The sequence below is a fragment of the Homarus americanus genome, unplaced genomic scaffold, assembly GCF_018991925.1.
Source record: "Homarus americanus isolate GMGI-L3 unplaced genomic scaffold, GMGI_Hamer_2.0 scaffold44060, whole genome shotgun sequence".
In the NCBI taxonomy this organism is placed as follows: Eukaryota; Metazoa; Arthropoda; class Malacostraca; order Decapoda; family Nephropidae; genus Homarus; species Homarus americanus.
The window spans coordinates 3055861-3083621 of NW_024756871.1; the positions used below are offsets into that span (position 1 = coordinate 3055861).

The 27761-nt window shown below is 39.4% G+C and overlaps 1 protein-coding gene and 2 long non-coding RNA genes across 12 annotated transcripts in view; all 3 read left to right on the forward strand.

Moving 5' to 3' along the window:
• LOC121857049 (cyclic AMP-responsive element-binding protein 1-like) overlaps positions 1-27060 on the forward strand; it is a 42112-nt gene extending 15052 nt beyond the window's left edge. For 2 of the 10 annotated variants that reach the window (XM_042352913.1, XM_042352905.1), the window contains 7 exons: positions 4235-4409; positions 14391-14555; positions 14933-15041; positions 16931-17029; positions 20696-20833; positions 21329-21494; positions 24185-27060. In XM_042352913.1, coding sequence (XP_042208847.1) covers positions 4235-4409; positions 14391-14555; positions 14933-15041; positions 16931-17029; positions 20696-20833; positions 21329-21494; positions 24185-24332 — 1000 coding nt within the window. In that variant the 3' untranslated portion in view covers positions 24333-27060. The other 8 variants (XM_042352907.1, XM_042352908.1, XM_042352909.1 and 5 more) reach the window with 8 other exon arrangements.
• Positions 16011-16779, forward strand: LOC121857054. Its single transcript, XR_006087100.1, has 2 exons — positions 16011-16250; positions 16297-16779. It is a non-coding gene; the product is annotated as an uncharacterized LOC121857054 (long non-coding RNA).
• LOC121857056 lies at positions 17036-19199 on the forward strand. The gene is made up of 2 exons (XR_006087101.1): positions 17036-18107; positions 18143-19199. It is a non-coding gene; the product is annotated as an uncharacterized LOC121857056 (long non-coding RNA).
• Positions 27061-27761: the final 701 nt, after the last annotated feature.

Below are 27761 nucleotides of genomic sequence, written 5' to 3' on the forward strand. Positions count from 1 at the left end.
CGTCACTAGCGCAGTTAAGGGCCACTTCTAGGTCACCCTTGGTCCTCCACTACCCTCACTGGTACCACCACCACCACCACCATCACCGTGTACATAGTGAAGATGAACAAACACAAACAGAAAATGGTTGTGATGTAGAGTGTGACTAAAGTGTGTTGACGTCTGCCACTGAAATACAACACTTGGTGAGCAGTACCTACGCAACCTCCTGCCTGTAGAAGAGACAAGCAAAATGGGGAAAAACATAAACAGTATCATACAGGGCCTTCAACTTCTTTCCAAATATAGTCCATAATGGCCAGTGTTAACACCAGACAGAGATGCAGAGAGGTGAAGGTGATGAGTTGAAACATGGCGTCACTCACCCTGACCTACACCACAAAGTTGTTACTAAGCACATCAGTATTGTGTGTGTGTGCAGGAGTCTCACACCTAATGGTAAGCCCCCACCCAGTCTGCCCAATTATGTGTATTATGATCCTAGTTCTACTCACACATGTTTGATGTATGTTAAGAAGTCACTACCACATGTACTTCTTGTATCCCAAAAGACGACCAACTTCCAGTATCACCTGGCCAGACATATGGCCACACACTCCAGCGCCATGTCTAAGATTGTGAAAAAATAGAACCATACAGGGATTCATCCAACCACACTGTGTTTGCCGTGGCGCAGCACTTTATCTCTGATGACAAGATAGCTGATATACTAAGGCTGTATCATCAGTTGGCATCTAGTACCAAATCAAATTTCTATGTATCGTCTTAATGTGTTGGAAATATTCTGTAACATCCAATGCCATAATATCATGATGACTGAGGTCCGATAGACACCATTTATGGCCTCTACTCTAATCCTTTTTGCGCTACAGGATGAGTATGGGGTGCACAATAAACTAGCTATTCACTTCCCTGGCTGGTGTGAGCGGGGGACCACAAGACTTTCCTCCCTTTTGGATTGTTCTCGGGCAGAAGTGACAGCGACGTGTTGAAATGTGTGTGTGTGTGTGTGTGTGTGTGTGTGTGTGTGTGTGTGTGTGTGTAGCGTTGCTGATGTTTATCTCTGTTGACCTTGGCTCCTCCCCCCTCCTCCTGCTCTTACTTCTACTTCTCTCACCTAACTTCCTTCCGTTCTTTCGTTCTGTTAATCTCTTTCTCTCTCTCTCTCTCTCTCGCAAAACTCTACGTTACTGGAGGCCGTTATATGACTGGGCCCCTGATATAATAACAATGAAATGAGGGCTTATTTAGGACTATGTGTTTGTGTGTGTATTGTGACAGCAGGTATAGTTCTCACCTGTGTAACCTTGTGTACAGGGGGACAATAGTGTGGAAGCGACAGGCCAAGACAGGTTCGGTCTAGATAAAAGATATCACCAGTTTACAGTCTTCACCAGTTCCCAGTCTTGCGTCACCCCCTTCCCTCCCCTCATCTTGGGTATTTTTAACTGTGTCAGTCAACTCTCATAGTTATTTCCCAACTCCCACTGACTTGCTGACTTAAGTGCTGACAGTAGAATTTTCCTGACTGTGTGAGGTGATGTCCGTTCGTTGATTGTTTATTAAAGAGTTGAAGCGAAACATTGGGGTGGACTAAGGCGTTGTTGATAGAGTCTTGCCAAATAGACAGACAGAAGTAATACAGACATAGAGAAAGGTAATTGACGTTGAGTAGACATATATAGTAGAAAAAGAATGGTACTTAGATAACCTAGACATAGAGAGAGAGAGAGAGAGAATGGCTTACAGACATACCAGCGTGAGAGACAAAACACCTGAGATTATATACCTGGACTAGACACCCTTTATCACCAGGTGGGGGAGTCTGTGAGGCTCTCTGGTGTATCTGTCCCCATGTACTGAGACTCACCCTGGGACACACACACACCTTTATATTGCCAGTAAAGGGAGTAATTATCACACCTGTGTTGTGTAGTTAGATGTAGCTGACTGTATCTCTGGGCCTCTACTGGTATACTGTATCGTTAACTGGGGTGAATTACTACTGTTCTATTATACTTGTGCTGTATTGTTACCTGAGGGTATTTAGACTATACTAGGAGCCAAGTTCATCCTCATTAAAGCTCAGTTCTCGTTAATGTGTGTGTGTGTGTGTGTGGAAAGCTCTAGTGTGGCAAGCTTGTGGGAGAGCTTCCTTCGGGTGCGACCTTCCTGGTACCCTCCCCCCCCCTAACCCCCGCCCTCCAACTCCCTCCCTCTCCCTCTTCTCTTTCTCTCTCACACTCTGTTGACGTCAGGTCTCGTAGCAACAAGTGGTGATGACGTCAGCGCCCCGCCTCGATGACGTCAGTGTCAAGCGGCCTTCGAGGAGCTGTAACTCTGCCTCCATCTCTCCCTTCTTTCCCCATCCTTCTCCCTTCCTGTCTCCCTTCTTTCCCCATCCTTCTCCCTTCCTGTCTCCCTTCTTTCCCCACCCTCCCTCCCTCCCTTCACCCTTCCTCACCTATCTTTCCCTCCCTCCCTCCTTCCTTCCTTCCTTTTTCCTTTCTCTTATTATTATTCCCCTGCCGCGTCGACACTTAAACTGCCCTGGAGAAGAACTGACTGGCGAGGCATTGTATTTTTTTTTAATATATTTAATGTTTCCTTTATACAGTGACAAACTTCGTGTGACGTTGTTTATGGGATAATTTGGCTCAACCTGAAGATTCTCCACCACCACCACCTTCCCTTCCTCACCCTCCCTTCCTCCATTTCACCTGAAGATTAATTAACTACCTTGATGCTATCTTAGGGGTTAGGTTAGCTTACGTAAATCTTAGCATTAGGGATGGTTAAACTTCAGGTGAGATAAACTTTTGGTCATGGGAGAAATAATCGTCTGTGTAATCCATTTTCCTATGCACAATTTAACAAAAACCTTCAGGACAGCAAAAGAATTTATTTATTTATTTGAGTTAAGGGGATTTTTATGTTCAGGATAACCTGGTGTGTGTCCCCCGCCAGTCGTATACGCTGATGGCTGGCTCCTTGGCTTCAGACTGGTTGACGTGAAGTGTTGCTGTGCGTGTGGCGTAGACTTCCTGACTTATCTTGTTTCCTGTTCCCTCTCTCTCTCTCTCTCTCTCTCTCTCTCTCTCTCTCTCTCTCTCTCTCATTGTTACAGTTTATATAGACAATTGTGTAATATCTTGTTTATATTATAGTTATGTGTAGTAGTAGTAGTAGTCATTATTATTATTCCTGTCATTAGTATTCAGGAAAATACATAATTTTATACAATGTAGAATAAGATTAACATTAACCATTCTCTCTCTCTCTCTCTCTCTCTCTCTCTCTCTCTCTCTGGGTCACAGGGAGGGCGGGAGAGGTCAAAGGTCATCCTCCACAGCTCGTTTTTTATGCAATTTTGTTGTCAATTTTGTTGGATTAATTTTCTGGGAAACCTTTTACGGTAGAGTTCGTGGCTGTTATCCTTTTGTGGAGACCTGTTTGACCTTTTCTAGGCAGCCAAGTAGATCATCCTTAGGTCACGGGGGCTTTGGGTGAGAGGTCAGAGGTCAGTTTCCTTTACCACCCCTCCCTGTGTAGTGTAAGTGTAAAGTGTAGTGTAGTGTGGTGTTTTGGGTTCAATAATCACTTTACTGCTCTAAAGGTTAGTTCAGTGGTTCCTTGTTGGCCACTCACACACACACACACACACGCTCTCCACTCAAGGTTAAGGTGAAGGCTGGAGGTTGATTGTAGTGGCTGTGTTGGAGGAGCAGCTGTTTCCCTCACTCACTTTGTCGCCGCCTCTTACTTATCATTCCTCGGCCTATATTTTCAGCGACTATTTCTGTCTCCGAGTTTGTCAGTTGTCTTTTAAATCATAGTTGGTGGCCATGGGAGTGTGTGTAATAATAATTATCGGTCCACTCGTCCACCACCCTATTTGTGAACCAGTTCCTTCCTATCTCCCTCCTAAACCTAAAATTATCCAACTTAAATCCGTTGCTACGAGTCCTATCCTGCTCGGATACTATAATAACTTTATCTATATCCCCTTTATTGATTCCTTTCAACCACTTAAATACTTCTATCATGTCTCCCCGCACTCTTCGTCTTTCCAGGGAATGCAAGTTAAGTTTCTTTAATCTGTCTTGATAGGGAAGGTTTCTAAGTCCCGGAATAATTTTCGGCTGAAAATAAAAAGTAAACAGAGGTAATAAACATGGGTTTGAGGGGGGGGGGCGTGTGGGTGATGTCTGAGTGTGTGTTACGGTGCCTGCAGGATGGAGGGCGTGGATGGCGGTGGGTCTGGAGGAGGCAGCGGAGGCAATAGCAGCGACCCCTTGGCCACAGTAAGCAGCGAGGGAGGCGGTGGTGGAGGATCTATGCCTGCCGTGTCCACCGTCTATGTCACCATCCCCCAGGCCGCCAGCATCGTCTCCGGGGGCTCCAAGGGCGTGAGTACCTCTCCACGAATGTCCTCTTGTCACGGCCACCCACACCTTGTCCACCCAACCTACCCATGTCCACCACCGTTTTTTTTTTTACACCTGACTTTAAATTATGACTTGTCGCACCTCACTTGTTGATGTCACACCTGTACTCTCTCGAACGTAATTTAGATACTGTTATGATTCCACACGAGTCATTATGTTTTGTCAGATATCGCAGTGAGTTGGTGGGAAATCTGTGGCATTAATTAGTCAGTTAGGGCGGCCTGGCTGGTGGCTGAGTCAGTTAGGGCGGCCTGGCTGGTGGCTGAGTCAGTTAGGGCGGCCTGGCTGGTGGCTGAGCTGTAGGGCGGCCTGGCTGGTGGCTGAGTCAGTTAGGCGGCCTGGCTGGTGGCTGAGCTGTAGGCGGCCTGGCTGGCTGAGTCAGTTAGGGCGGCCTGGCTGGTGGCTGAGCCAGTTAGGGCGCCTGGCTGGTGGCTGAGTCAGTTAGGGCGGCCTGGCTGGTGGCTGAGAGGGGCGGGCCTGGTGGTGGCTGAGTCAGTTAGGGCGGCCTGGCTGGTGGCTGAGTCAGTTAGGTTGTTAATAGTGGGGCTAGAATCTTGGTGTAATTTCTGTTATTTATGGTTGAAAGTTTTGGTGAAAATATAGATTTATTTTCAATAGGTTGGATTAACCCCTTTACCATCTATAACATCTGGGCATGGTACACTTACACCTGGGCATGGTACACTTACACCTGGGCATGGTACACTTACACCTGGGCATGGTACACTTACACCTGGGCATGGTACCCTATAACACCTGGGCATGGTACCCTATAACACCTGTGCATGGTACACTTACACCTGTGCATGGTACCCTAAAAACACCTGTGCATGGTACCCTATAACTCCTGTGCATGGTACCCTATAACTCCTGTGCATGGTACCCTATAACTCCTGTGCATGGTACCCTATAACTCCTGGGCATGGTACCCTATAACTCCTGGGCATGGTTCGGTATAGTGTTTAATCATCAGGTGATCCGTAGATTGGGACTGTACCCTGAGACACTGTACCCTCACACCCTGTACCAAGACACTACCATCACACACTGTACCTAGACACTGAACCTCGAAGCACTGTACCCTCACATCCTGTTCCCTGAGACTACCGAGACACTGTACCCCGAAGTATAAGTTAGTATAGTAGATGTTTTGATTCACAATACTGCACAGGTGTCGTAACCCATATACTGGCACGCGTTGCCTTTAACCTAGATAAAACGAACTGAAACCCGTCTTAAGAATTTTGGTAATCTAATCCGGGACTTTATGATGATCTTGTTTGTTGTAGATATGGTGTTACAGTTAGAGAGACGCTTCTTTTGTGTGTATAACGAAAAGCAACGTCCTAGATCCAAGATAACGGGGTGAAACTTTTATTTATGTCTGTAGTAGATTGCGCTATCTGGCAACAGTAGATGTGACAGGTGCCAGACATTCCCAGAGAAACTTGTTTATGTACTCTCATCTTTTATTACTCACAGTTGTCCATGAAAACCTTGTGTGTTGAGTATTTACAGCAGAAAGTTCCTCAACACGTGTTAACTTGGATTAATATGTTGTCAAGTTACAGAAAGGTGATCTAAGCCTGTCGTTACGTTACTCAACTGTACTCTGTTACATATATTATCTTTGTTTTTATTTTTTTTGGTGACCAACCAATTTGACTGGTGTGGTGATATATTATTTAAGCGGCAGTTGGGGAAAGGTTCAGATCCTAGGGGGTGCCTAATAAACTAACCTCCTCGTGGGCCAAAGCTGGATCAGAACGTGTGTGTATGTGTGTCCCCAGGGCCCACACATACAGTATATTTGTCTATGGCTGTGTTTACTACTTGTTGCACGTGTATTTATCACTCTGATTTCAGTGTGTGGGATAATCTCTGTAGCTGTATGACGTATTACCTCAGCTGGATAATTTGTACAATAATAATATATTCTGTAAAACTGTCACACAGGTTTACAATTGGATAAACATGTACATAAACTATGCAGCCCCCCCCCCCACGTCTTAACCGGAAATGCTATCACAGTTGGTGTTCTGTTTTTCACCCAACGATGATTTTAGGAGAGATATTAGATTTTTTTTAGATTGCCCCCGAGGGGGCTAGTTTATTGGGCACCCCCTTACATCCTGTGCAAGGTGAAGCACAGAAGCGTTTACAGCGCCCATCTGGGAGGTATGCGTAGTTCATGCTTGCCTTTAGGAGAGAGAGAGAGAGAGAGAGAGAGAGAGGACTTGGGAAGTGACCCTCAGCTTGGCGTGATGTCAGCGAGCTGATGGCGTCATCACTCAAGCTCCGCCCCCTTGATGACGCGATACACCCCCCTTGTTTCTCCCTCAGTATGTATATATAGATATTGATCATTTCACAGTTTAACGTCAATATTATTACTTATACATAGGCTTATACATTTTAGGTGGTGGGTATGACTAGACTTAAATATGATACAACACAAACCGGCAATATTTAACATATTAATTTGTATTGGGGTATATGGCATCTCTCCACCCCCCCCTCGCTCCTTAACCACTTTGTCAATTTAGTCCTTTTTTAATAACGTCTGTTGTTTATTCTGTTAAAGATACGGTGATGGGTATAGGAAATCTAATATATACGTGAGATTTCGTCTTGGTGAAAGTAAAACTTGGTAGTGTTGACCGTCCCCCTGTATAGTCTACTACCCCCTCTCACCCCCGCCCCACCCCACCCCACCCCACCCCACCCCGTGTCACACATAAGACGGACAGACACCACCTTAACGTGAATGTTATAAAATAGATTCAAACCTTGTGAAAACTAGTTGATAAGAATGTTTCCAGCTGAGAAATTCATAAATTTCCCCCACTGTTTGTTCCCAGAGAGGTCGAGGTAGGATAGACAAGGAGAGGGAGGGGGGAGGGGGGGGGGCTCGCCTGGCGTGGCAAGAGTTGGCTGGGTGGTGGTGGCTGGTAGCCTGGTGGGTCCTCTCTCGCCCAGCAGCGTGACGTCGTCACTACCGCCGCGCGTTCCCTACCGTCCACACGTGCCTCTAGTATCCTTCTCACCACCGCTACTGCCGCCGCTGCTGCTCTTCATTACAACTCTGGATAATATACCATTCGCTGCCCTCAACTCTCCCCGGAGACTAGTGACCCTTGGCAAAGGTGTGTGTCGTCAGTGCCCGCCTTAAAACCGGCCACAGCCGGCAGTGTTCTTAAGATAACGTGAGATTGGTGTGCACGAGAACAGCGTGCTATTCGGGTACAGTATAGGCAAACCACGAGCTCTGTATGCATCATATTTCTTCTATACTTGTGTTCGCACCGACCATGGACTGGATATATGTGTAGATATACAGTTATGTGTAGTGTCTTGGGTCCTGATGTATTGTAACACAGGAAAAGTGAAACTGCGGTGGTCACAGTGAAACATTAGTGACAGTACAGTATAGTAATTGTGAGGGATAAAGTGTGCTTAGTGTTGTGGTGATGACGTGAGCGTGACGTAGCCGGCTCTGAAGGGACTCAGATGGGATCGAGCCAGACACCCGCGGCGGCGCTCCAACCAACTCGGGGACCCCACTGCTCAACACTCTTCTATTGTAATATACAGTACCATTTAATTAATAATTTACGCTTACGGCCACACAGCCAGTTTGAGCCTCACATTATAATATGGACTTTATTCTGGCATCTTCTCAGTTTACATTCTCAATGTTGGTACAGGTAGTAGACAAATTTGAACTTCAGTGGACAGATTTATGTCGATTGTCATGTTAACACAAACTTGGTTGTCCTTTTGAAATGCGGAAACGAACTAAGCCACCAGAAAGGGCTTAAGTTAAACCTAATATTCATGTTTTTATTAGGATATTTATCTTGGTCGTTGTACGGTATGAGTTTCATATCCTGATTTCATTCTTTCTTGTAGAAATCAAAGACTAAAGTAACATTTAACACTAGTATGAACTGCACATTATGAAAAAATAAAACTCAATTAAAACTTGGAAACCGCACTCAAGAATTGTATTATGAGAAGATTAATAATTGAGATTTTTCCTGTTAGTTAAACTCGTGTTCACATTTCAGGAGGATCGTTAAATTACTTGGGTGCGTGATGAGGTGATCTAATTCGATTACGTTGTATGACTCACTCCGCGCTAGACGTTTGTACCGGCGCCCGGAGAGTGAGAGTTTCGTTGACATTCAGTAAAATCGTCATGTCATTTGACAATACCCAAAGTCACCAGATGATCATTTATTTAATCTCGGTTCCTAGTAAACTTACAGGAATAAGACTTTTTACTTGAGGAACTTGGTCATCTCTGCGCGCACATGGTGGTGAGTCAGCAGTGATGTCATGAACTACATAGTTGGGTACAAATAAGAGTACAATAGGCGGGACTTGGAGCTGTTTAGTGAGTACAGTGATTGAGAGTTAGGTCGTTGTGCTGCTTTGTTCCATTTGTTGTTAGATTGTAAGTAATTAGCAGGTGTTTTCATATTAAATTTTAAGTGTCCGTGCCTGTAGTTAGTGGCAGAGCATGACGTAACAAATTTCATGGGTAGCTTAACGTTATGGATGTTGTATCTTGTACCGATGAGTCGTGTGTGTGGGAGATAACGAGTTTTGACGTGTTTGTGTTGCGGAAGAGGAAGTCGTTTAAAGGCATGTGGGTAGAGGTGACAGGTGGTGGTATTTACTTATAGGGTAGTAGAGTTATGGTGTAGTTTGTTCCGGTAGTGAAGTGGGTCTGGTGGCGGTTATCGGCCTGTGGCTGGGTGAGGTTAGTTTGTCTTCCGGGAGTGGGGTGGGGTTCTGACACTTGTCTTGGTGTTCGCGATTTGATAAGTAACACCTGCGGGGAGGCCAGTCGCCTGGTCTGGCAGAGCAGCCTTGGAGGTAGAGGCCATTCGTTTGTTGGTTCTGGCCAAAGATACCTCACCCTAGCTGGCCCTACTCTTCCTGGGAGGTGTACTGTGGACCACATCACTTATAATATGAAATGATTGTTATTAGTCCCTCGTGTGAATCATTCAAAACAAACCACAACCCTTACGTAATGTATTATGTTTTTTAAATAGTGAATTGAAGATGATTCCAAGAAGCCTCAAACCAACATTGATTGGTTTGGGAACGACTTGCGGTTAACAGCCACGTTGTAGTTCCTCTTTGTACCGCAAACAAGCCTTTATTTGTTTAGCCTGTCTTGTTCAATGGACACCGTAATGTGTATTCAACATAAAGATCCAACTCGAAATATTTTCAAGGACAACACCAACAGTATTCGACATCACTTGAACCTCTCATCAGCTAAAACAGTGACGTCCACGCCATGTTGTTAAAATACCAGGTGTGTTATTAGTTCATTCTTCCGAGTGTGGTGAAGGTGGACGGGATGGGCGAAAGTTTGTATCATCTGCACCATCACAAGGCCGCTCTCCTCTGCTGCTGCCGGGGCCACCGCTCGCCCGCTATAAATAGGAAAAACAACAACAGTACTGTACTACACTAACACGTTTAGTCTCGGGAGTTTCGTACACTTTGACCACAAGTGCCCCTCCTCCATGCTTGTTATAGACACTTTAATTAGTGATTATATCTAAGAGAGTGAAGTATTTTTGTAACTCTCAACAAGTACATTATGATCTACTAACCACTGGTGCTGGGTCTCCCACTTTCTTGACCTTATTACGGGAGCTAGTGACGCACTCACCACAACTCCATTCAAACAGATCACTTACCGATTCCATGTACTGTACTGTACAGTAATTTGAACTTGTGACTGGGGCAACGGATATTAAATCTGGTTAATTTGACTTAATGAAGGATTTCCATTGCGTTATATGTAAGTAAAAATACTTTGGATTAATGAATGATAATATGTAACTGGATAATTTGGCATAATGATTAAGATTAATTTTGTTAGTTTAATACGAAATTAGAATTAAGTGGTGTAATGAACTGTACTTTATTATAACAAAACTGGAAAACGTTTATGGTGATGGAACTCTTAGCTCATTTTGTTATATATTCTAAACTATTATAGGTTAAATTATCTTTTTGGTTATCCACCTATTTGGAAGTTGAAATAAACCATCGGAAATCATAATTTCAACCTAACCTAAAAAAAATTGATACCGAAATTGTAATAATAACCTGTTATAAACATAGACTTTATTTTTTATGGTTTTGAGTCATAGATAATGACACTTAGGAAGTTTTTATGGCGCTCGGGGTTTAAATTAGAACAGAGCAAATTGTTCTTGAACATTGTTTTCAAGTACTATAGAGTATTGCACTGTGCTGTAGAGGCCAATGTGAAAAAAATTATGTCCTTTATTAATTTCTAAACACACAGTTTGGTACAGAGTATTTTGTATTAATTTCATCCTTCAGTCATAATATAGTAGAGTAGTGGCCTCTATTAGGGCCAGTGTCCTTTTTTAGATGACTCATATACAGTATAGTCCTTTTTAATATAAGTATACTGTACAGTATGTATCTCTCAACCATAAAGTGGATACTGTTATGAAAATGTATCCAAGGAAAGCATGTAATAAACCATATTTTAGTTGGTATTATTGTTTCGGTCATCCCTGGGTCCATGCAGTAGTTAGGGTAGACAGAAACGATTAATTATTATACCTTTTAGTTATATTACCGTATTAGTTTCTGCAAATACCTGTGCTGTACATTTACAGTATTTACTTCATTATTCTCTAACACCCTCAATATTATTATGTCTACAAATAGCTCTCAGCGTCATCATTCACCTATAATCACCATGTAACACACACACACACACACACACAGTTGTCTCATTGTCCAATTTCGCCACATTTGCTCTCATGTAGTATGTGGAAAATTATGTAAAATTAAATTATTCCATATTTCTGAATTGAATACATACATTGCTCAGATAATTTATTTTCAGTTGATAAGTATACTTTACTGGATTACACTATACAGCATTGGTTCATTGTCACTTTTTTTAATTATCGTTGCAATTATATTCCTTGTACAGTCCGTCATCAGACTTTAGGTATTCCCATACATCTCAACATTTTTCCTAGTGTTGAGAGATATAGATTAATTTAGTTTTATGGCTCTTGAGTACTGTGCTGTAAGGTTGTTTTGATATGAGCAGCATAAAGAATGGGTCTAACTCTCCTTGGGTCTTCCTCACCACATTGATCCATTGTGAGAGCATTAGGTAGTACAGTACACTATTCTCTTGAGAAGTATTTTGATTTGGGGTTTTTAGCTTAGATAGTATGTCGTCACTCAGGTGGTCTTAATGCTGTAGTGATATGAACAGTACGCACCAGTATTTCTATATACACGTAAGAGTGCATATTGGCTTGAATTATTCCGATAGTCGAGGAATGTATGATGCAGGTCATGACAGCATTTTTTGTGAATGTTGTTTGTCACTTTATACTAACTTGCTGATAACCAATGGGATACTTTTGTGTCAGTGGGTGAAGGAGATACTGTACTGTAGTTCCATGTCCTTTCCCTCAGTACTGTGCAGGTACAGTGTTGTATAAGGCACCATGTTTGGGTTTTCTAATCTACATTCTTTTAACTCGTTCTCTTGTATTGTACTGTTTTTGCCTTCGGTTTATATTGGGTGATGTGTTCTGTTTTGGTTTTGAAAATGCACTGTACAGAGTAGAGCACAGACTGACTGTGTAGTCTCAAGATTTGATAATTTGTTCATCTCGTCCTACTTGCAATAGAAGGCATGAAGCATCAGTGGATGGGTGTTGTGTCTTAGGTCCTCGTGAGTTATGTTATCCAAGAAGTGCCGGATGAACAAGTTGTTAATTCTTACTCGTGTTGAGCCGAATGCAGGTATCTGCCGTTTAGTGATCGTTCACTTAGCGATAATTTGATTTAGCCATTTAAAATTTCTAAACCCCTTGGTTATTTAATGATCCCCAACTTGCTGGAATATATTCAGGAGAGAAGTAAAACCAATGGTTATTCACCGACCTAGACAGTATATAATCAGGAGTCCTATAAAAAGGGTGGAAATGACAATTAAGTGGTGTAAAGTTAATGCCGAGCGTGATGCTGTATGCCTCCCGACCCACTCGGAGATCGTGGCAACGTTGTATTATCAAGGCTGATACTAAACCATCTGGAAAGAGAGCCACTGTATAAGATACTACTGTACCTTTGAATCAGCCAACATGAATGTTAGAAATCAGTTTTTCCATAAGAAAACAGGAATAATTCTTTTGGTAACCAGAGGGGGGGGGGGTACATATCTAGGATTATTATATAGAAATCACATATTGTAGGGGTATGCTACCGGCGCGCCACCTGTGAACCCAAGCCGTTACTACTCTATAGTGTTTACCCTGCCTTTGTACATTGTAATCTGTGCTTTACTATATTGCTCTATATCATCAGTCACTGTGTATCATTCCTATTGCTGTGCATCGCTGTTATTGTTGTGACTTTGGTGTGTTATTGAGTACTGTACGGACTGTTCATTACCTCGTACTATTGTTATATTGTGTACTTAGGTGATTGTTCCTCCCTCTTCCCTGCTCTTATTAGCGAACAGGCAGACCAGGTAAAAACTGTGATTTTTTTTTTTTATGCAGTCTGTATGAACAAATGTGTACTGTATACTGTTCACGTATATCTACCCAAAATTTCGAGTTGAAGAATAACATATCTCGCAGCACAGCCTCAGTGCTACTGGGTGGCTAGCCAACTCCACGGTACACAGTTACGTGCCATCTCTATGGAAATTATTCCTCGTTATCCCTCATTTAAAATATTATATCTCGTTTTTGTTTGCTCAGCGATCAAATCACTTAGCGATCTGTTTATCAGGAACGCATCCCAATTGCTAAACGACGCACCCCTGTTCTGTACAGTACTGCAAAGTTGAGAGGTTCCATTCCTCACACCCTACTGTCTAGTGGGGATGAGTTTATACTGTACTGTACTTGTAGGTAAATATAAGTTTGTTATGCTGCTTTTACATATTCAATGGTTAGGAGACAACTACAAGTGAATGGATTAATGCAATCATATCATTGTGGCTGACTAGGATGAAGGTTGGGTTGTGTGTCTGCTGATGTGACGCATCATTGCTTCTTATCTGTCTATAAAGTTCTCTTTCAAGGCCTTACGGTAGTAGTTATGTTGCCAAAATACCTCATGTGAGATATCTTGTACAGTATTGTTGTGACGGTGGTGAACAAATAGCCAATCAGCGGCAAAATAAGACCGGAAAGGTGTGGATCTGCTGCTCTTGGGTGATGATGCAACAGTATTAATTACTTTACTTAACTCTTCGCCAAACTATAGATTGTGCGTGTATATCTACAGTACAGTACTGTACTGTACGTGTACTCTACTGTAGTATGTAACTAGCTATACAGTATTTTGATTGATGTTAAGCATGATATTTATTATATTCTGAATGCTTTAAGTCACTCTCATTATAATACACTAATCATACAGTATACGGTACTGTATATTTCCAAGCATTACTCTATCTAAAATCACTGACAGTATTTTTCAACTCTGCTCCCAATCATGGCAGATACTAGAAGGTTTACTGTATAGGTACAGTACAGTATTAATATGCTTGGCTAGACATTCAGTCAACTTGAGATGATTGCTAAACAATTAACTTCTACCATATTTTGGGATAGAGGCAAAATCAGTACTGTATGACATCAACTATTTATGGGTTACATATATTTTCAGTGTTAATGAATACTGTACATCATGTCTTGGCTTCATGTCATAAAATATCAGTACAGAATCAAAATCCCTCACAACCTACATCATGCACGATGTACTGTATGCTGTCCTGAACTGTTTATTGGAATGACAGTTCTGTACTGTACTAATGCTCTTGTTTCTTCAAGTTATAAATTGCCATTTTGTCCGTGCCACATGTAGCATTTTGTATATTTCTTGCAGATATCGAGTGTGATACAACAGCCACAACCAAGTGTCATCCAAAGTACAGCCTTACAAGCTGTGCAACTTTCTACTAAAGGAAACGTGATCCTTCTCAAACAGCCTTCACAGACTACCAACTCGGTTATTCAGTCAGCAGGTGGAGGCACTCTGCAGACAGTACAGGTGATTAGTAAAAATATACAGTATATATATAAATGTAACTTTATACTTTATGTAGTGTAATTTTGTCACTCAAATATATGCTTTAAGTTAAATATTATAGTGTATTAGTAAGTGTGTAAAGAACATTAAGGTTTGCCCCACCAACAATTATGATGTATGAGTTTGTTTTGTAAAATCTTTGCTCTTTTCCTACCATTTTATAGGGTTAATCTAGGCACAGCAGTTTTAAAGGCAGGGGAAAGTGGTAGAGGAAAATGGTACAAACAAACAGAAATATGGTTATTGATTTTGGTGTGATATAATATTAACCTATGTAAATAGTGGTTGTTGCATTAAGTACAGTAGTGCTGTTCTTAATTGCTTTATATGCTTTACAGGTTTTGGATGCAGGTGACGACCAAGACTCGTCACGTAAACGACAAATCCTGGCTAGACGGCCATCTTACCGTAAAATTCTCAATGAACTAGGTGGAGGTGAGATATCAGGTGAGGTTGTTAAAGTATCAGGTGGTATTGTTTACTTATACTGTACGAGTCTTACCTGCCATGCTGTTAAACTTCACTTGTATGTGTTGCTAAACTTCTATGTTTGGCTTTTGTTTTGTAGAGAATAGAAGAGTTGGCAGTTATTACATGACTTGTACACTCACTCCAAAGGGCATCTTTACGATTTTTTATGATAAAATTATACAACGGACAAGGTGATTTTGACTATATTGAGTTTTGTTTTTGTTTTTTCAGTGAGAAAATGCCCCGCCCTCCTCAAAAGAGTTACAGCTGATTGGCTGCTGCAAACCTGTCCGATTTTGTCCTGAGTCATGATGTATTTCTAAATGAGTTTTTTCACAATGACCGTTTCTGACGAGAAAGATATTTAACTAAATTATATAAGGATACATACCTTCATTATTTCAATCAGGAGCACGTAGGAAGTTTATCAGAAGTGTTAAACGTGAATTCACTGATAAACTCGGGTAGCAAATTCACGCTTTCGGAGGATGCATTTAATATACTGCATAGTACTTATTTTTACCCACAATAAGGCATACTAAGACAAATTACATATCAGTAATAGTACATTATGCAAAAACAACATTTTAAAAGATCAGAATCACATTGAAATATTATACCGTTTCAATGTGATTGTAATATTTCAATGTGATTCTTCTTTTAAAATGTTGTTTTTGCATAATGTACTATTACTGATATGTAATTTGTCTTAGTATGCCTTATTGTGGGTAAAAATAAGTACTATGCAGTATATTAAATGCATCCTCCGAAAGCGTGAATTTGCTACCCGAGTTTATCAGTGAATTCACGTTTAACACTTCTGATAAACTTCCTACGTGCTCCTGATTGAAATAATGAAGGTATGTATCCTTATATAATTTAGTTAAATATCTTTCTCGTCAGAAACGGTCATTATGAAAAAACTCATTTAGATATACATCATGACTCAGGACAAAATTGGACAGGTTTGCAGCAGCCAATCAGCTGTAACTTGGGGTGGGGGATCTTTTCTCAGCTGGGAAAAATGCACTATACCATACGAAGACAACATTCAACCCATTCGTAAAGATAAGTTTTGGAGCGAGTGTACCACACCACGAATTAGTAGAGCACGTAATGATGGGGAAGTCTGGTGTTGAGGGGTCCATGTAGGTGTTGGAGAGTGGTGTTGAGGGGTCCATATAGGTGGTGTTGAGGGGTCCATGTAGGTGGTGTTGAGGGGTCCATGTAGGTGGTGTTGAGGGGTCCATGTAGGTGTTGTAGCAATGATAGTGAGTAGATGGAGGAGTGTGTTTTTATGCTCTGTTCCAGCCACTCGGTATCTTAATGGGAAAGGTCTGGCTGAAGAACGTTACCCAAATATTAGGTAGTCTTCATAAGTTGGGTTATGTTAGCCATTTACAAGTGCTGTATTTAAAAACTATGATATCTATACTGAATAGAATTATGATTATTAACACATGATATTTTCCCTGTAACTTCTATTTAAACCAGAGAGACAGAGAGATATTTAATTCAGTACCAGAATAAAGTAGTCACCAAAATCAATTGGATATACACTCATCAAAGTTAATAGTGTTGGCTGAATTATTAATAAGTTATGTCACCTTTATTAACATGAATAACTTGTCCCTTTTAACATATTAATTGTTTGAATTTTTTTTATTTTTTTTTATTTTAACATCTTGAAAATGTGATTGAATTAACATGATGTAGGCATTGTAGAAATCTTTACCCTCTTAATATCTTTTATTTTCCCTGTGTAAATGTCAAAGCAAATATCATTGTATCCCTAGATGCACTTTTCTTCATTATAAAATGGTCATTAACCTCACATCGACAAATTTTTCTGTTGGTCTCGGCAGACAAAGGCGACGCAGGTAGTTCAGATTCCTCCCAGGACGAACCGACGGGAACGGTAACCATCGGGGGGCAGCAATATCAGACTGCAGGTTTGTTGAAAGGTCCGTACGCTTGCAGCTCATTGGAAATCTAGCTTTTAAATTTCCTGGCTCTTTCTTACCTAATAACTGGAAACTTTACATTTGCCAGTCTTGCCTCTTATGTTCTCTTCCTACAGTGCCTCCCTCCTCGGGCTGTTTTAGTGGAGCCTCACGTTGATTTATGAATATAAAATATGAAACAATAACTTAATGGGACTCCAACAGTCAGCAAAAAGAACGGTGTGTTTATGAGTAATCATTTGACTGGCCACAGCACCATTTCATAGTTGACCAGTCTGTTGGTGGTACGGTAAATACCCGTCTAAACAGTTTAAAGGACTGTTTCCTGGATGACTGGAATTAGTAGCCATTTAACCAGTCAAAGTACTGTACTTATTAATCCTGGGTTATACTCTGAAGAACACAACCCTCCCCTCTCCACCACTTAAATTGGTCAAGGTACATTTTACAGGTGACGTTCTCTTGATAGTACAGAACAGGAACGTATTTGTCATCCAAAAAGTTTTAAGACTGAAAGGCGTCGGTAGAACGAATAATTACGTAAAGTGAATACAGTACTATTGTGCACATGTAAGATAAACCACGGTATTTGTATCGGTTTGCAAATACCTGTACATAGACGAACTTATTTCATCATTCTCTAACACTCACTGTTATTAAGTCTACAAATAAGCTTTAGTGTGTCATCGTTGCCTTGCAATTGCCAGATAAACTGTTCCTCAGATTCACATGAGGATGAGTGGCCTTGTCATGCACAGTCACTCAGCCAGTTGCCTGATTCTACTTGCAAAATGTAGAAAATTAAAGTAAACTATGCTATATTCTCAAGAATTCATATTTAGAAAGTTCAAATCATTGACAAAATAGACTTTCAGCAGAGAGACTCTTTACTGTAAATTCATTACATGATTAACCAGTCATATTACTATTTCCTGCATGACTTTTTGTTGTTGATGTAATACATGTGCTTTCCATTATTGGCACCTGACTTGAACCAGTCCTACAGAGAAATTTAAAAGTATCAGGTTATCTATAACGCTTCACACCCTTAGGTTATCTTAAGACTTCCACACTTGAGGTTATCTGAAAACTATAATGCTTCCCACACTTGAGGTTATCTTAAATGTACAAGTATATGTAGGACTGTTCCTCCCCTCAAGAATGACTATTGCTGTTTCAGGTCTTATTTCTGCCATATGCTATAGCTTATGGAGCCTTGCTATATTGCCTCAATTAATATTATTGACAGTCACACATCATTATTGCTTTGGTGTGAGTGTATTGTTATTGTGATAGCAGGTGAATGACTAATTTCTACCATTAGATTGAGTGGATCTGAAGGCAATCATTTAGGCTTAAAGATTTGTCAAGAATCAGTTTAAAGCTAAGTAACTTTGTGGGTGACAAGCTAATTGACTATTTAACAGCTTATTAAATAGCTGACCTTTACAAGGAGCTTTTAGCTTATCATGATGGCTGTTATCTAAGTAGCATTTGGTAGGATTGAACTAATCACTATTGCAAAAATCGGACTGATCCTTTTTTGCCATATAAATAAATTATCATGTTGAAGGCATTTGTAGTTCATGTCAGCTACCATGACTAAAAGGTGCCCCATAAATGTTGTTATTGGTATTATATGATAACTTTAAAAGATAGATGTGTATAATTTCAATTAATATTCTACAGGTAAAGACATGAGCAACACAAAATAATCCCAACAATGTTTTGAACAGACTCACTCACTCTTGGTGTTAAATCCCTCACTCATTCTCTCAAGTTGTGTTCTGCCTTGGTGTTACCCTTTCACAGCTAGGCCCTAAGTACCATCTCTGTACACCACCCAACATTATATAAGTATTGAAGAATGAGTGTTAGGATATTTGTGGTTGTTATTGATTGATGGAGGTGAGTTGATGGGAAGGCAAAACATGAAAGAATAATAAATGCCCTGTTATTTGATTGCCTTACACTTGGGATATGATTATAACTTTGATCTCTTGTAGGTACATTATTATGCATTTTTTTAACTTGTATTGTACAATGTTAATAATAACACCTGCTGTATTGATACAGTACAGGTACTTTCATCTGCAAATGTTTCACTCCCTTCACTAGTTATTCCTGAAACTACTGTAGGCTCTCTGTTTGGCTGCCATGTCATTCTTTTTTCAAAACAACGACCTTGACCTTTGGCCTCTTAGACATAAAACGTTGTTGCTGTAAGGATGTCATATTGACTCTATGTGTAATATGAACATTATAGCTTTTTCTTTTCTTGAAATTTAAAGTAAACATTTATTTTGTGTGTGTTTGTGTAAAGATGCTTCAAGTAGTCCTGAAATTGGTGTCATTCCTACACTGAACTCCTGTCCTTAAGCATGTGGGTGTTTTAAGTACGTACATGCACGCATAGATTCCATAAATTATACCATAGCTAGATTTTGATCCCCTGGTAGGTCCCCCTCCAAGTTTTTTATTACTATACAGCCACTCCTCGACTTACGACGGGGTTAGGGACCCAAATCCAGGTCATAAGTCGAAAATGCGAAGATAATACATAGAAAATCTAAAATGGGTTTTGTCTCTTTTTTGTCTCAGCACCACAAAACTCTCACTTTTAAGCTTGCCAGCCATTTTAAAGGGAATTACAAACAAAAATTTTCTCAGTACACAGCGCAATCACTAACGTCGGGACTCGAAAATAAGTAATTTAAAAACAAATTTGGTACGACTAGGGTGATAGTAGGTCGTAAGTCCAGGAGTGGCTGTATTATGGTATATGTACGTTTGTCGACACTTAATGGATCACTATCTATTGAACTTCCATTTGGTTACCTGTATTATCATTCACTACCTCAAGAAGGGATCATAGTTTGTTCCTCAGATAGACGTTGCATGAGTTCGTCTGGAGCCTATTCAGACAGGCACTAAATTGATTGTATTCAAACTTGGCATGGAAATGAGATGCCTTGCTCTCCAGGTGCTCATGGTGTGTTTTGTAGCTTAATTAAAACCGACACTATTTACCTTAAAGATCTCTTGGTGCTCTCCTTCAGTAATGATAAGACACCAGTTTCATGTCTTTAATGATTAAGACTTCAGCTGAAACCAATTCCTTTTAAGTTACAAAATGCAGAATAATTTTCTCTTCATTCATTTTGTAAACCTGCTCCCCAATGACTGCTGAATGCTTCTATAGACACACCTTTGATGCTATTTCAAGCTTCTGTTTAGTAACCAGTTGTTGAAATAACAAAGAAATACTTTAATATACTTGTTTGTGTCTTCAGCTTGCATACACATCACATGAAGGAAATGCTTAGCTTCCACAATGATGAACAGTGCTTCAGATAAATTCACAGTACATTTTATAAACAATATTTATGTTAACCATATTCAACCTCTTATTATAAGTCCACAGAAGTTATCATAGTGGTCCTTTCATCAGTGCTTCATGCTTAATTACAGAGCCTGGATATTTTCACTTTATTGTCAGAATTTTTTTTAAGTGAAACATTTTCCACTTGCTACATCTTTGTTCATAAGGAACTTCTCACAATTTTTTATTATTATTCACAAGAAATTATTCACAACCTGACAGTAATGTGAGGCACAGTACTGTACCAACAAAAAAAGTTATCTCTGGGTGTTCTTTCTTCACAGTACTCCCAGCCGGCAGTCTGCAGCTAACCGGGCAGGGTAGCGACGGCCTCCAGACCATCGCCATGACCAACGCTACCACAGCTGGTGGAGCCATCGTCCACTATGCCCAAGGCTCAGACCCACAGTTTATTGTTCCAGGTGAGTGTAATGGAGCTCCTGGGTAACTTGCTGTACGACATGTACTTAAGTCCTAAACTTGAATTACATTTATAAATAAATTATAATAAGAAATCAAATGGTTTACATCAGCAAGTAGAGGAGGGGCTGCAGGATATGTACACTCTACTGTAGATACTTGTAGTTATACTTGTACAGTACTTTAGTTGAGTGATACGGTCATCAACGGTCTCGGGTGTTTTGTTGCATTCATTGAGTTGTGTTATGATTATATATAACTTTATCTTATCTATATAGTTTTTTATCTTCACATATGAATGGTTTTGTTATAGTATATTTATGGCCTTGTTTTGTTAATGTGGCTGGGGCATAAAATATTTTAAGTTTTGTTTAATAGTCAGACAGAGTAGAGTGAGTACCTATCAAACTAGGATTATACAATGTCAAATTAGAATATCATTGATAATGTAGGCATGTAATATGTAGGATTCCTAATATGTAACCACTCACAAATAGTGTCGGCAGGTGACCTGAGTGGCCTGAAGATTGCTACAAGCGGTGGCACTGGCATCGCACAAGGTGTGGTTTTAGCGACAACAGCTTCTACAGGCGTCCACGGATCAAACGATCAAATGGCAGAGGAGGCATCACGGAAGCGGGAGATTCGGCTGATGAAAAACAGGTAAAACCTATGTGCAGTGTGTTAGGAACCTTTTTTTGGGGGGGGGGGGTTTAAATTATAATTGAAATGAAAGCTGTTAATTAATATGGGGAGTCACCAGGTATCACAGGTGACCTTGCATTTGTACCATCTATTGTTGCAGTTAACAGTAACATGATGAAGAAATAGTCATCACATATACAATCCAAGGTTTCCGTGCCACACCCTCACCTGAGAGGGCAGCTGCCATGTTTAATCTGTAGGTGACATTTCTTACTAATGTTTTGTCCTGTGTCATTTCATCGTTAAAATGCAGGAAAAAAAATGCAATTACTTTGAAATGCTACCATAAGCCTATAGTGGGATAGCTATTTTTATGTATGAATTGGATTTGACAAAAATTTTTAATGAAAATATTACGTGCTCTAAGTCGGGTTACGAACCAGAGCACCACAAACCCCAGGAGGTACGTGAAGCCTCGATAGGGGGCATACGAGATACATTTCAAAGAGCCAAAGATACATGGGGTGTATACAGAATATGCCATACTGACAGGAGTCAATTTTGAGAGGAGGTACGAGACGTCTTACACAGACCGAGGGATACACTGACCACTAAAGGTTCATACCCACTGCTCTATAGTTTATCTAGAATAGAAGATTCACTTAGGGTAAAAATCTTATTAGTTGTCCTGCTTCATCACCCATTAACCCCATTGCTCTAGAGGCTAATAAAGGCCTAATCTTCCATCATGTACAGTATGATCCACATTTAACCTGTACAGGTAACTTGTGTTTGAATTAAGTGTTTTTGGAATAACAAGATTGTTCAATTAATACCAAAAGCTAATTTACGCGCAACTATTTTTTAAATAACTCCCTCAAGACAGTTTAAATTTGCCGTGCATATTCGCCCTGTTGCCTGGCAGGGGAGTCGCGTGTGATGCCTGGTGAGGTGCATGTAAGTTATTACTATAAAGTCTCAGTCATATCAACATCAATGATTTTAATATTATTATTAATAATAATAATTATTATAATAATAATGTAATAATAAAGATTATTACTACTAATGATGAAGGTAATGATGATAATGAAGTATTCTGTACAACAACTGTGACCACGTCCAGCAAGCTTCCCACATATCGCTTTCTCAGTTCACATCACCACTACTTTTTCTCTGTGCTTTAATTTGCATCGTGTGTTTATCACATACCTTTTTAGTGTTAAACGCTGTTTTCCCCATTGAGCATGTCTGGAAAATGTCCATCTACCTCCTCTGGGACGCCTAAAGCTAAAAAGGCACGAAAAACAATTGCAATGAACGTAACCCCCCACGTAAAACGAGAGGTGGGTGTACTGTACTTGTCTTAAGATTCATTTCTGTTATATTATCCTATAGTGCTAACTGCTGTCCATCTTTTATTGTTTATTTCTCTGTCAATTTTCAAGTACAGTACAGTATACATAAACCCTAATGAATAATTGGGGTAAAATGCTGATATATATACTGTACAGTATAAGTTATTGGATTCTTTCTGGTTCCTCTTCTAGAATAATTGTTTTTGGAATGAAATTTGAGAAAATATAATGAGCCATGAAATGTTTTCCCTCGAATTCTTGGCGCATGAATGTTTAGTCGCAAACACATCTACTCTTCCCATAATTCCCCCAACACACCATCACCTCAATATTCACCCCAACACACCATCACGCCAATAACCTATACTTGCCCCTCTCTCCACAACAGTGATCGTCCTTCACGCCACGACCGCCATAGATATTCTCCCCGACACATGAAAAGAGAATCAATGATAATACGACTAGTAGGATATCAGAGTGTAGTGGGAATACAACTACAGTAATATGATATCAGAGTGTTCCAACAATAACCCAGAGTTGTCCTCTGGTTCACTGTGTTTTAGGACATGTAAGGTGTGCCCTCTGACTGTAAGGGTTAATCGCTCGCATTGCTTTTTGTTGTCCTACTATTTTACATGCAGCTGATATGTGGCATTGCATTTTCCAAGCATAATTCATCACCAGTTGCTAATAATCGGCATTGCATTTTCCAGAGAAGCGGCGAGAGAATGTCGAGCCAAAAAGAAAGAATATATAAAATGTTTGGAGAATAGAGTGGCAGTGCTGGAGAACCAGAATAAGGCATTGATTGAAGAACTGAAGACACTGAAAGCTCTTTACTGTCAAAATAGTTGATACCAGAGCGTAGACGATAAACATTATGCCCTGGCCAGGGTGATGATGGCACAGGTTACCCTCCGCAGTGATCAAGCTTGAGGTAGTGGTCTAAAGAATGCTTTAGCTGTGCTGCCACTGAAGACAAAGCTCACACACACTGCTCATGTTCACTCTGTGGATTCCTACTGAGCATTAGTCTCTGAGCTGCCCAAGACTGTTGATGGTTTACTAAACTGTTTCAATGTTATTGCTTCACTAAGCTATTCAGTTTATGGATGAAAAGCTGTTGGCTGTGTTTTTAAAGCCAAAAAAATGGGGGTTTGGGGGGGGGGCGGGAGTGATAAACAATATGCAAATTGCATAGCTTGAAAGTGACTAATTTTGCATGGGCAGAGCTATGGTGCAGTTTTAGGAGTCCCTCCACAACCTGTATTCGAAGAGGCAACTAAGGGCTGTCCTGCACTCCTGGATGTTGCTATGGACGTTGACCACTAATCGGTCGTTCTGTTGCAGGGACGCGGCAAAAGAGTGCCGATGGAAGAAGAAAGAGTATGTGAAATGTCTGGAGAGCCGAGTTGCTGTGTTGGAGAACCAAAACAAAGCACTCATAGAAGAACTAAAATCCTTAAAAGATTTGTACTGCCAACAAAATACAGAATAGTGTGTGTCAAAAAATATGAGAATCACTGCTTGTGATAATGTGACCTGAATTTTAATTATCATTATTAAACCAATCCTATACTTACGGTCATCTTCCGAGAAGCTTTGACCCGTGAAGAGAAGTGTCCTTGTAGTGACGTAGCCCAAAGCTGTTGAGGAGAAGTGTCACAGCAACCACAGTATAAAAGGCTGCACTAATCCGGTGATATTATTAAAAATGTCATTTAATTATTGTGTTTGTTGCTGCTGAAAAGTATATTATAATTGTCATTTCTTGGATTTTTTGCACTGCATTTCACGTCGTTAATGGTCAGCTACATAATATTTATGAGTAACTTCATGGCCCTATGATTTGAATTGTATGTGATAGTCCTGTTGGTTTTAAGATCAGCTGTCCCAAGATAACATGGCAGTTTGAGTTTTATCATATTCTGAAGAATTAAAATAAACTGAGAAGAAATTAAAGAGGAATAGCTGAGCTTAACAACCGAGGAACTGTAAGTTATCATCGTGTATTCATCAGAGTTTGTCTATATACCGGATAATGTATGTCTTGATATTATCTGGTCAAATGGTACAGGAGTTCTTGAAGCATTTCCCCTGTGTAACTGTGGCTATCATTTTTTTTTAACTTCAAGCATAAAGAAATTACAAATTTTATTAGGACGCCTTAATATTAACTGAAGTCTAGTGATAAAACATTTTTTTTTTTCCTTGTACGAACCTTTGCATATGTGAGTGTTCTGTTGCTAGTCAATCACTGCGGTTGAGAATCGCTGTTGTTTGTTTGTTTAATCTCACGTTGCACATTACACCTGGGGATATTGTTCATCTTGTGTTGAAGAGACTGAGTATATGTTTTATTATTTAACCTCTTGTCTTGGATTCATTATAGGGCCAAATTATCAAACATTGTAAATTTGTTATATAAACTTATGTCATGGATTTGCTTCACTATAGGGCCAAATTTTCAAGTACTGTAACATGTAGGATGTGCTATCATTCAGCGTGTCAGTGAGAAGGTTTCCACGTATCTCAAGATGTGTTAATCAGTTCAAATTAGTTTACCAGATATGTTTAGAGATTGATTCATTGTTATAAATGAAGTGACAAGGAAAGAATTTTATTTCTTTTCATTATTTTCTTTTCATTAATGTCTAGTGTCTAGATATGAATGATTATCTGGTTTGTGATCTTCATTTTGGTCTTCTTTTAATTTTTAAAACATTATTTGACATACATACAGACTTAAAATTTGATATGCATTTATTATTTATTGAAAATAATTAAAATATTAGTTGAATAAAACAGTAGATACAATTGGTTAATATGTTGAAATGTGATTGCTGTACTGGTGTGAATATGTCCCAAGTCTGCAGTACTTTAGTTAATCAACTGACAATTTGAGAGTTTTTACTACATGGATATTTTAATCTATTGTAATATGATGATGAGGATCAAATGCCTTTTGTTTTATATGGACTAATATGAAAGATCTCATACAATGAGCTCCTTGTGTCAAACTTTTTATTTATTTATTTTTTTGTGTAGAACACTGAAACAATTACCACCTGTATTTTGTGACTGTAGCTTCAGAGTGAAAATGTTTTAAGTCCTTCATAGATATATATAATTTCAATTTCAATTGTATATTCCTTGAAAGAGGAAGCGGGATCCTAGTGCTGTCAATATATATATATATATATATATATATATATATATATATATATATATATATATATATATATATATATATATATATATATATATATATATATATATATATATAGTAGTATATCAGTTTCATTCTCTTAAAGATAAATAGATAAAAATGGTTTACAGATGTTTATTTAATAGTGTCCTTAAGTGTTGTTAGCTGATTTGTTCTGACAAATCACTCATTTGAGAACATTATATTTTGTAGTAAATTTTTTGGCTTATCCTTTTAAACTATGAAGTTAAAACATTTTGGTGCTGAAGCAACTTGGTGTGATAAGGAAGATCTAATTCTTTTTTGTTATGAAAATTAATGGGATAAATAGGACGTATCTTCCCAAACAGATGTATTTTGTTTGACTAAAATCTCGAACTGATTGTTAGGTCATCCCAGGTGTAACCAAAGTGATCAGTTTAATGTGACGCAGTGCAATGTTTTGTAGGACCCTTCTGTAACACAAGGAGATGAGTATTACTGTATTTATATACCATTGGCTGGAAAATAATTGTTAGAGTTGATATACAGTACCTGGTGTTTTGCCTTGCCTGCAGGCAAACACTGGGGCAGACTCCTGTTAACTGTATTTAATATCATGTTTAATATATTGTGCAGTTAGCATCTTGCACCTAAGTTAACTGTTCTTGGTTATATATAATTCCATCCTTGGACAGTCATTTTCTTAAAGTAGCCAATGCTGAAATGCCAAACTGAGTTTCAATTTTTTTTTTTTTATTATGTCAAGCAGAATACTTGTTTAAATTAACATACAGTATTTTGATACTTGCTATTCTTACATATGTTTTCTAATAACGTCAAGTGTACTATCATATGTTTATTTAGCAATGGTATTTTAAAAAATGATTGCTACAAGAGTGGCTTTAATTTTGTGGACATGAATATACAATTTTATGTAAATATACACTTAATGTTTGGCCATGTAAATGTGCCCCAAACATAAATGCCTACCAGAATGAGAGATAAGTATTTTTGAAGATTAAACTGTTGTTGAATATATTATTTTTATTACAATCCCAATATTGTAGAACATGTGTAATTAATGGCTTGTCTTCAGAAATGTGGATGTGTGAAATATTGGAGAATGTAAATATTCTTAAATGTCTTTGGCCAAATGAAAAGTACTTATTTTGTAGTAAATAATTTCTGAAGTGTTGCCATAGATGTTTTAGTGAGAGAAAGTATTAAAGAGAATGGTTGTAGGTGGCACAGGTGGACTATTTTAATATGTATTATGCTAGACTTAAGATCCCATGAAACGTATCGAACATAATCATCAATATTTTACAGCCATTTTCCATGGTTGCAGCTGTTCATATTGCAGTCTCTCTCGTCAGGTTCATAACTAATGTCATTTCTTACATCCTCTCTCCGTGTAATTCTTGACCTAACCCTGGCTCTCCTCCAATCCATATTAAAGTTCATGTGCCTATTGACCCAGCCTACCTCTGTACAGGACTTAGCAATATTCTCAGTACTCTGCCTCTGGCCATAAAATATATGTGCTAGCTGCAAGTTTCAAGAGGCGGCCTGATGGAAAGAATTATACTGTTTTGCATCATAACAAACCAATGAAGTATTACTTAGCCGGTTAACTTGGATCCTTGGCCATGAATATAGATCCTAAGTTTAACTACCCAATAATGATGAGAACTTCAATTCCTGCACCTGATTTACTTGATTTCTGAGGTAAGAAAT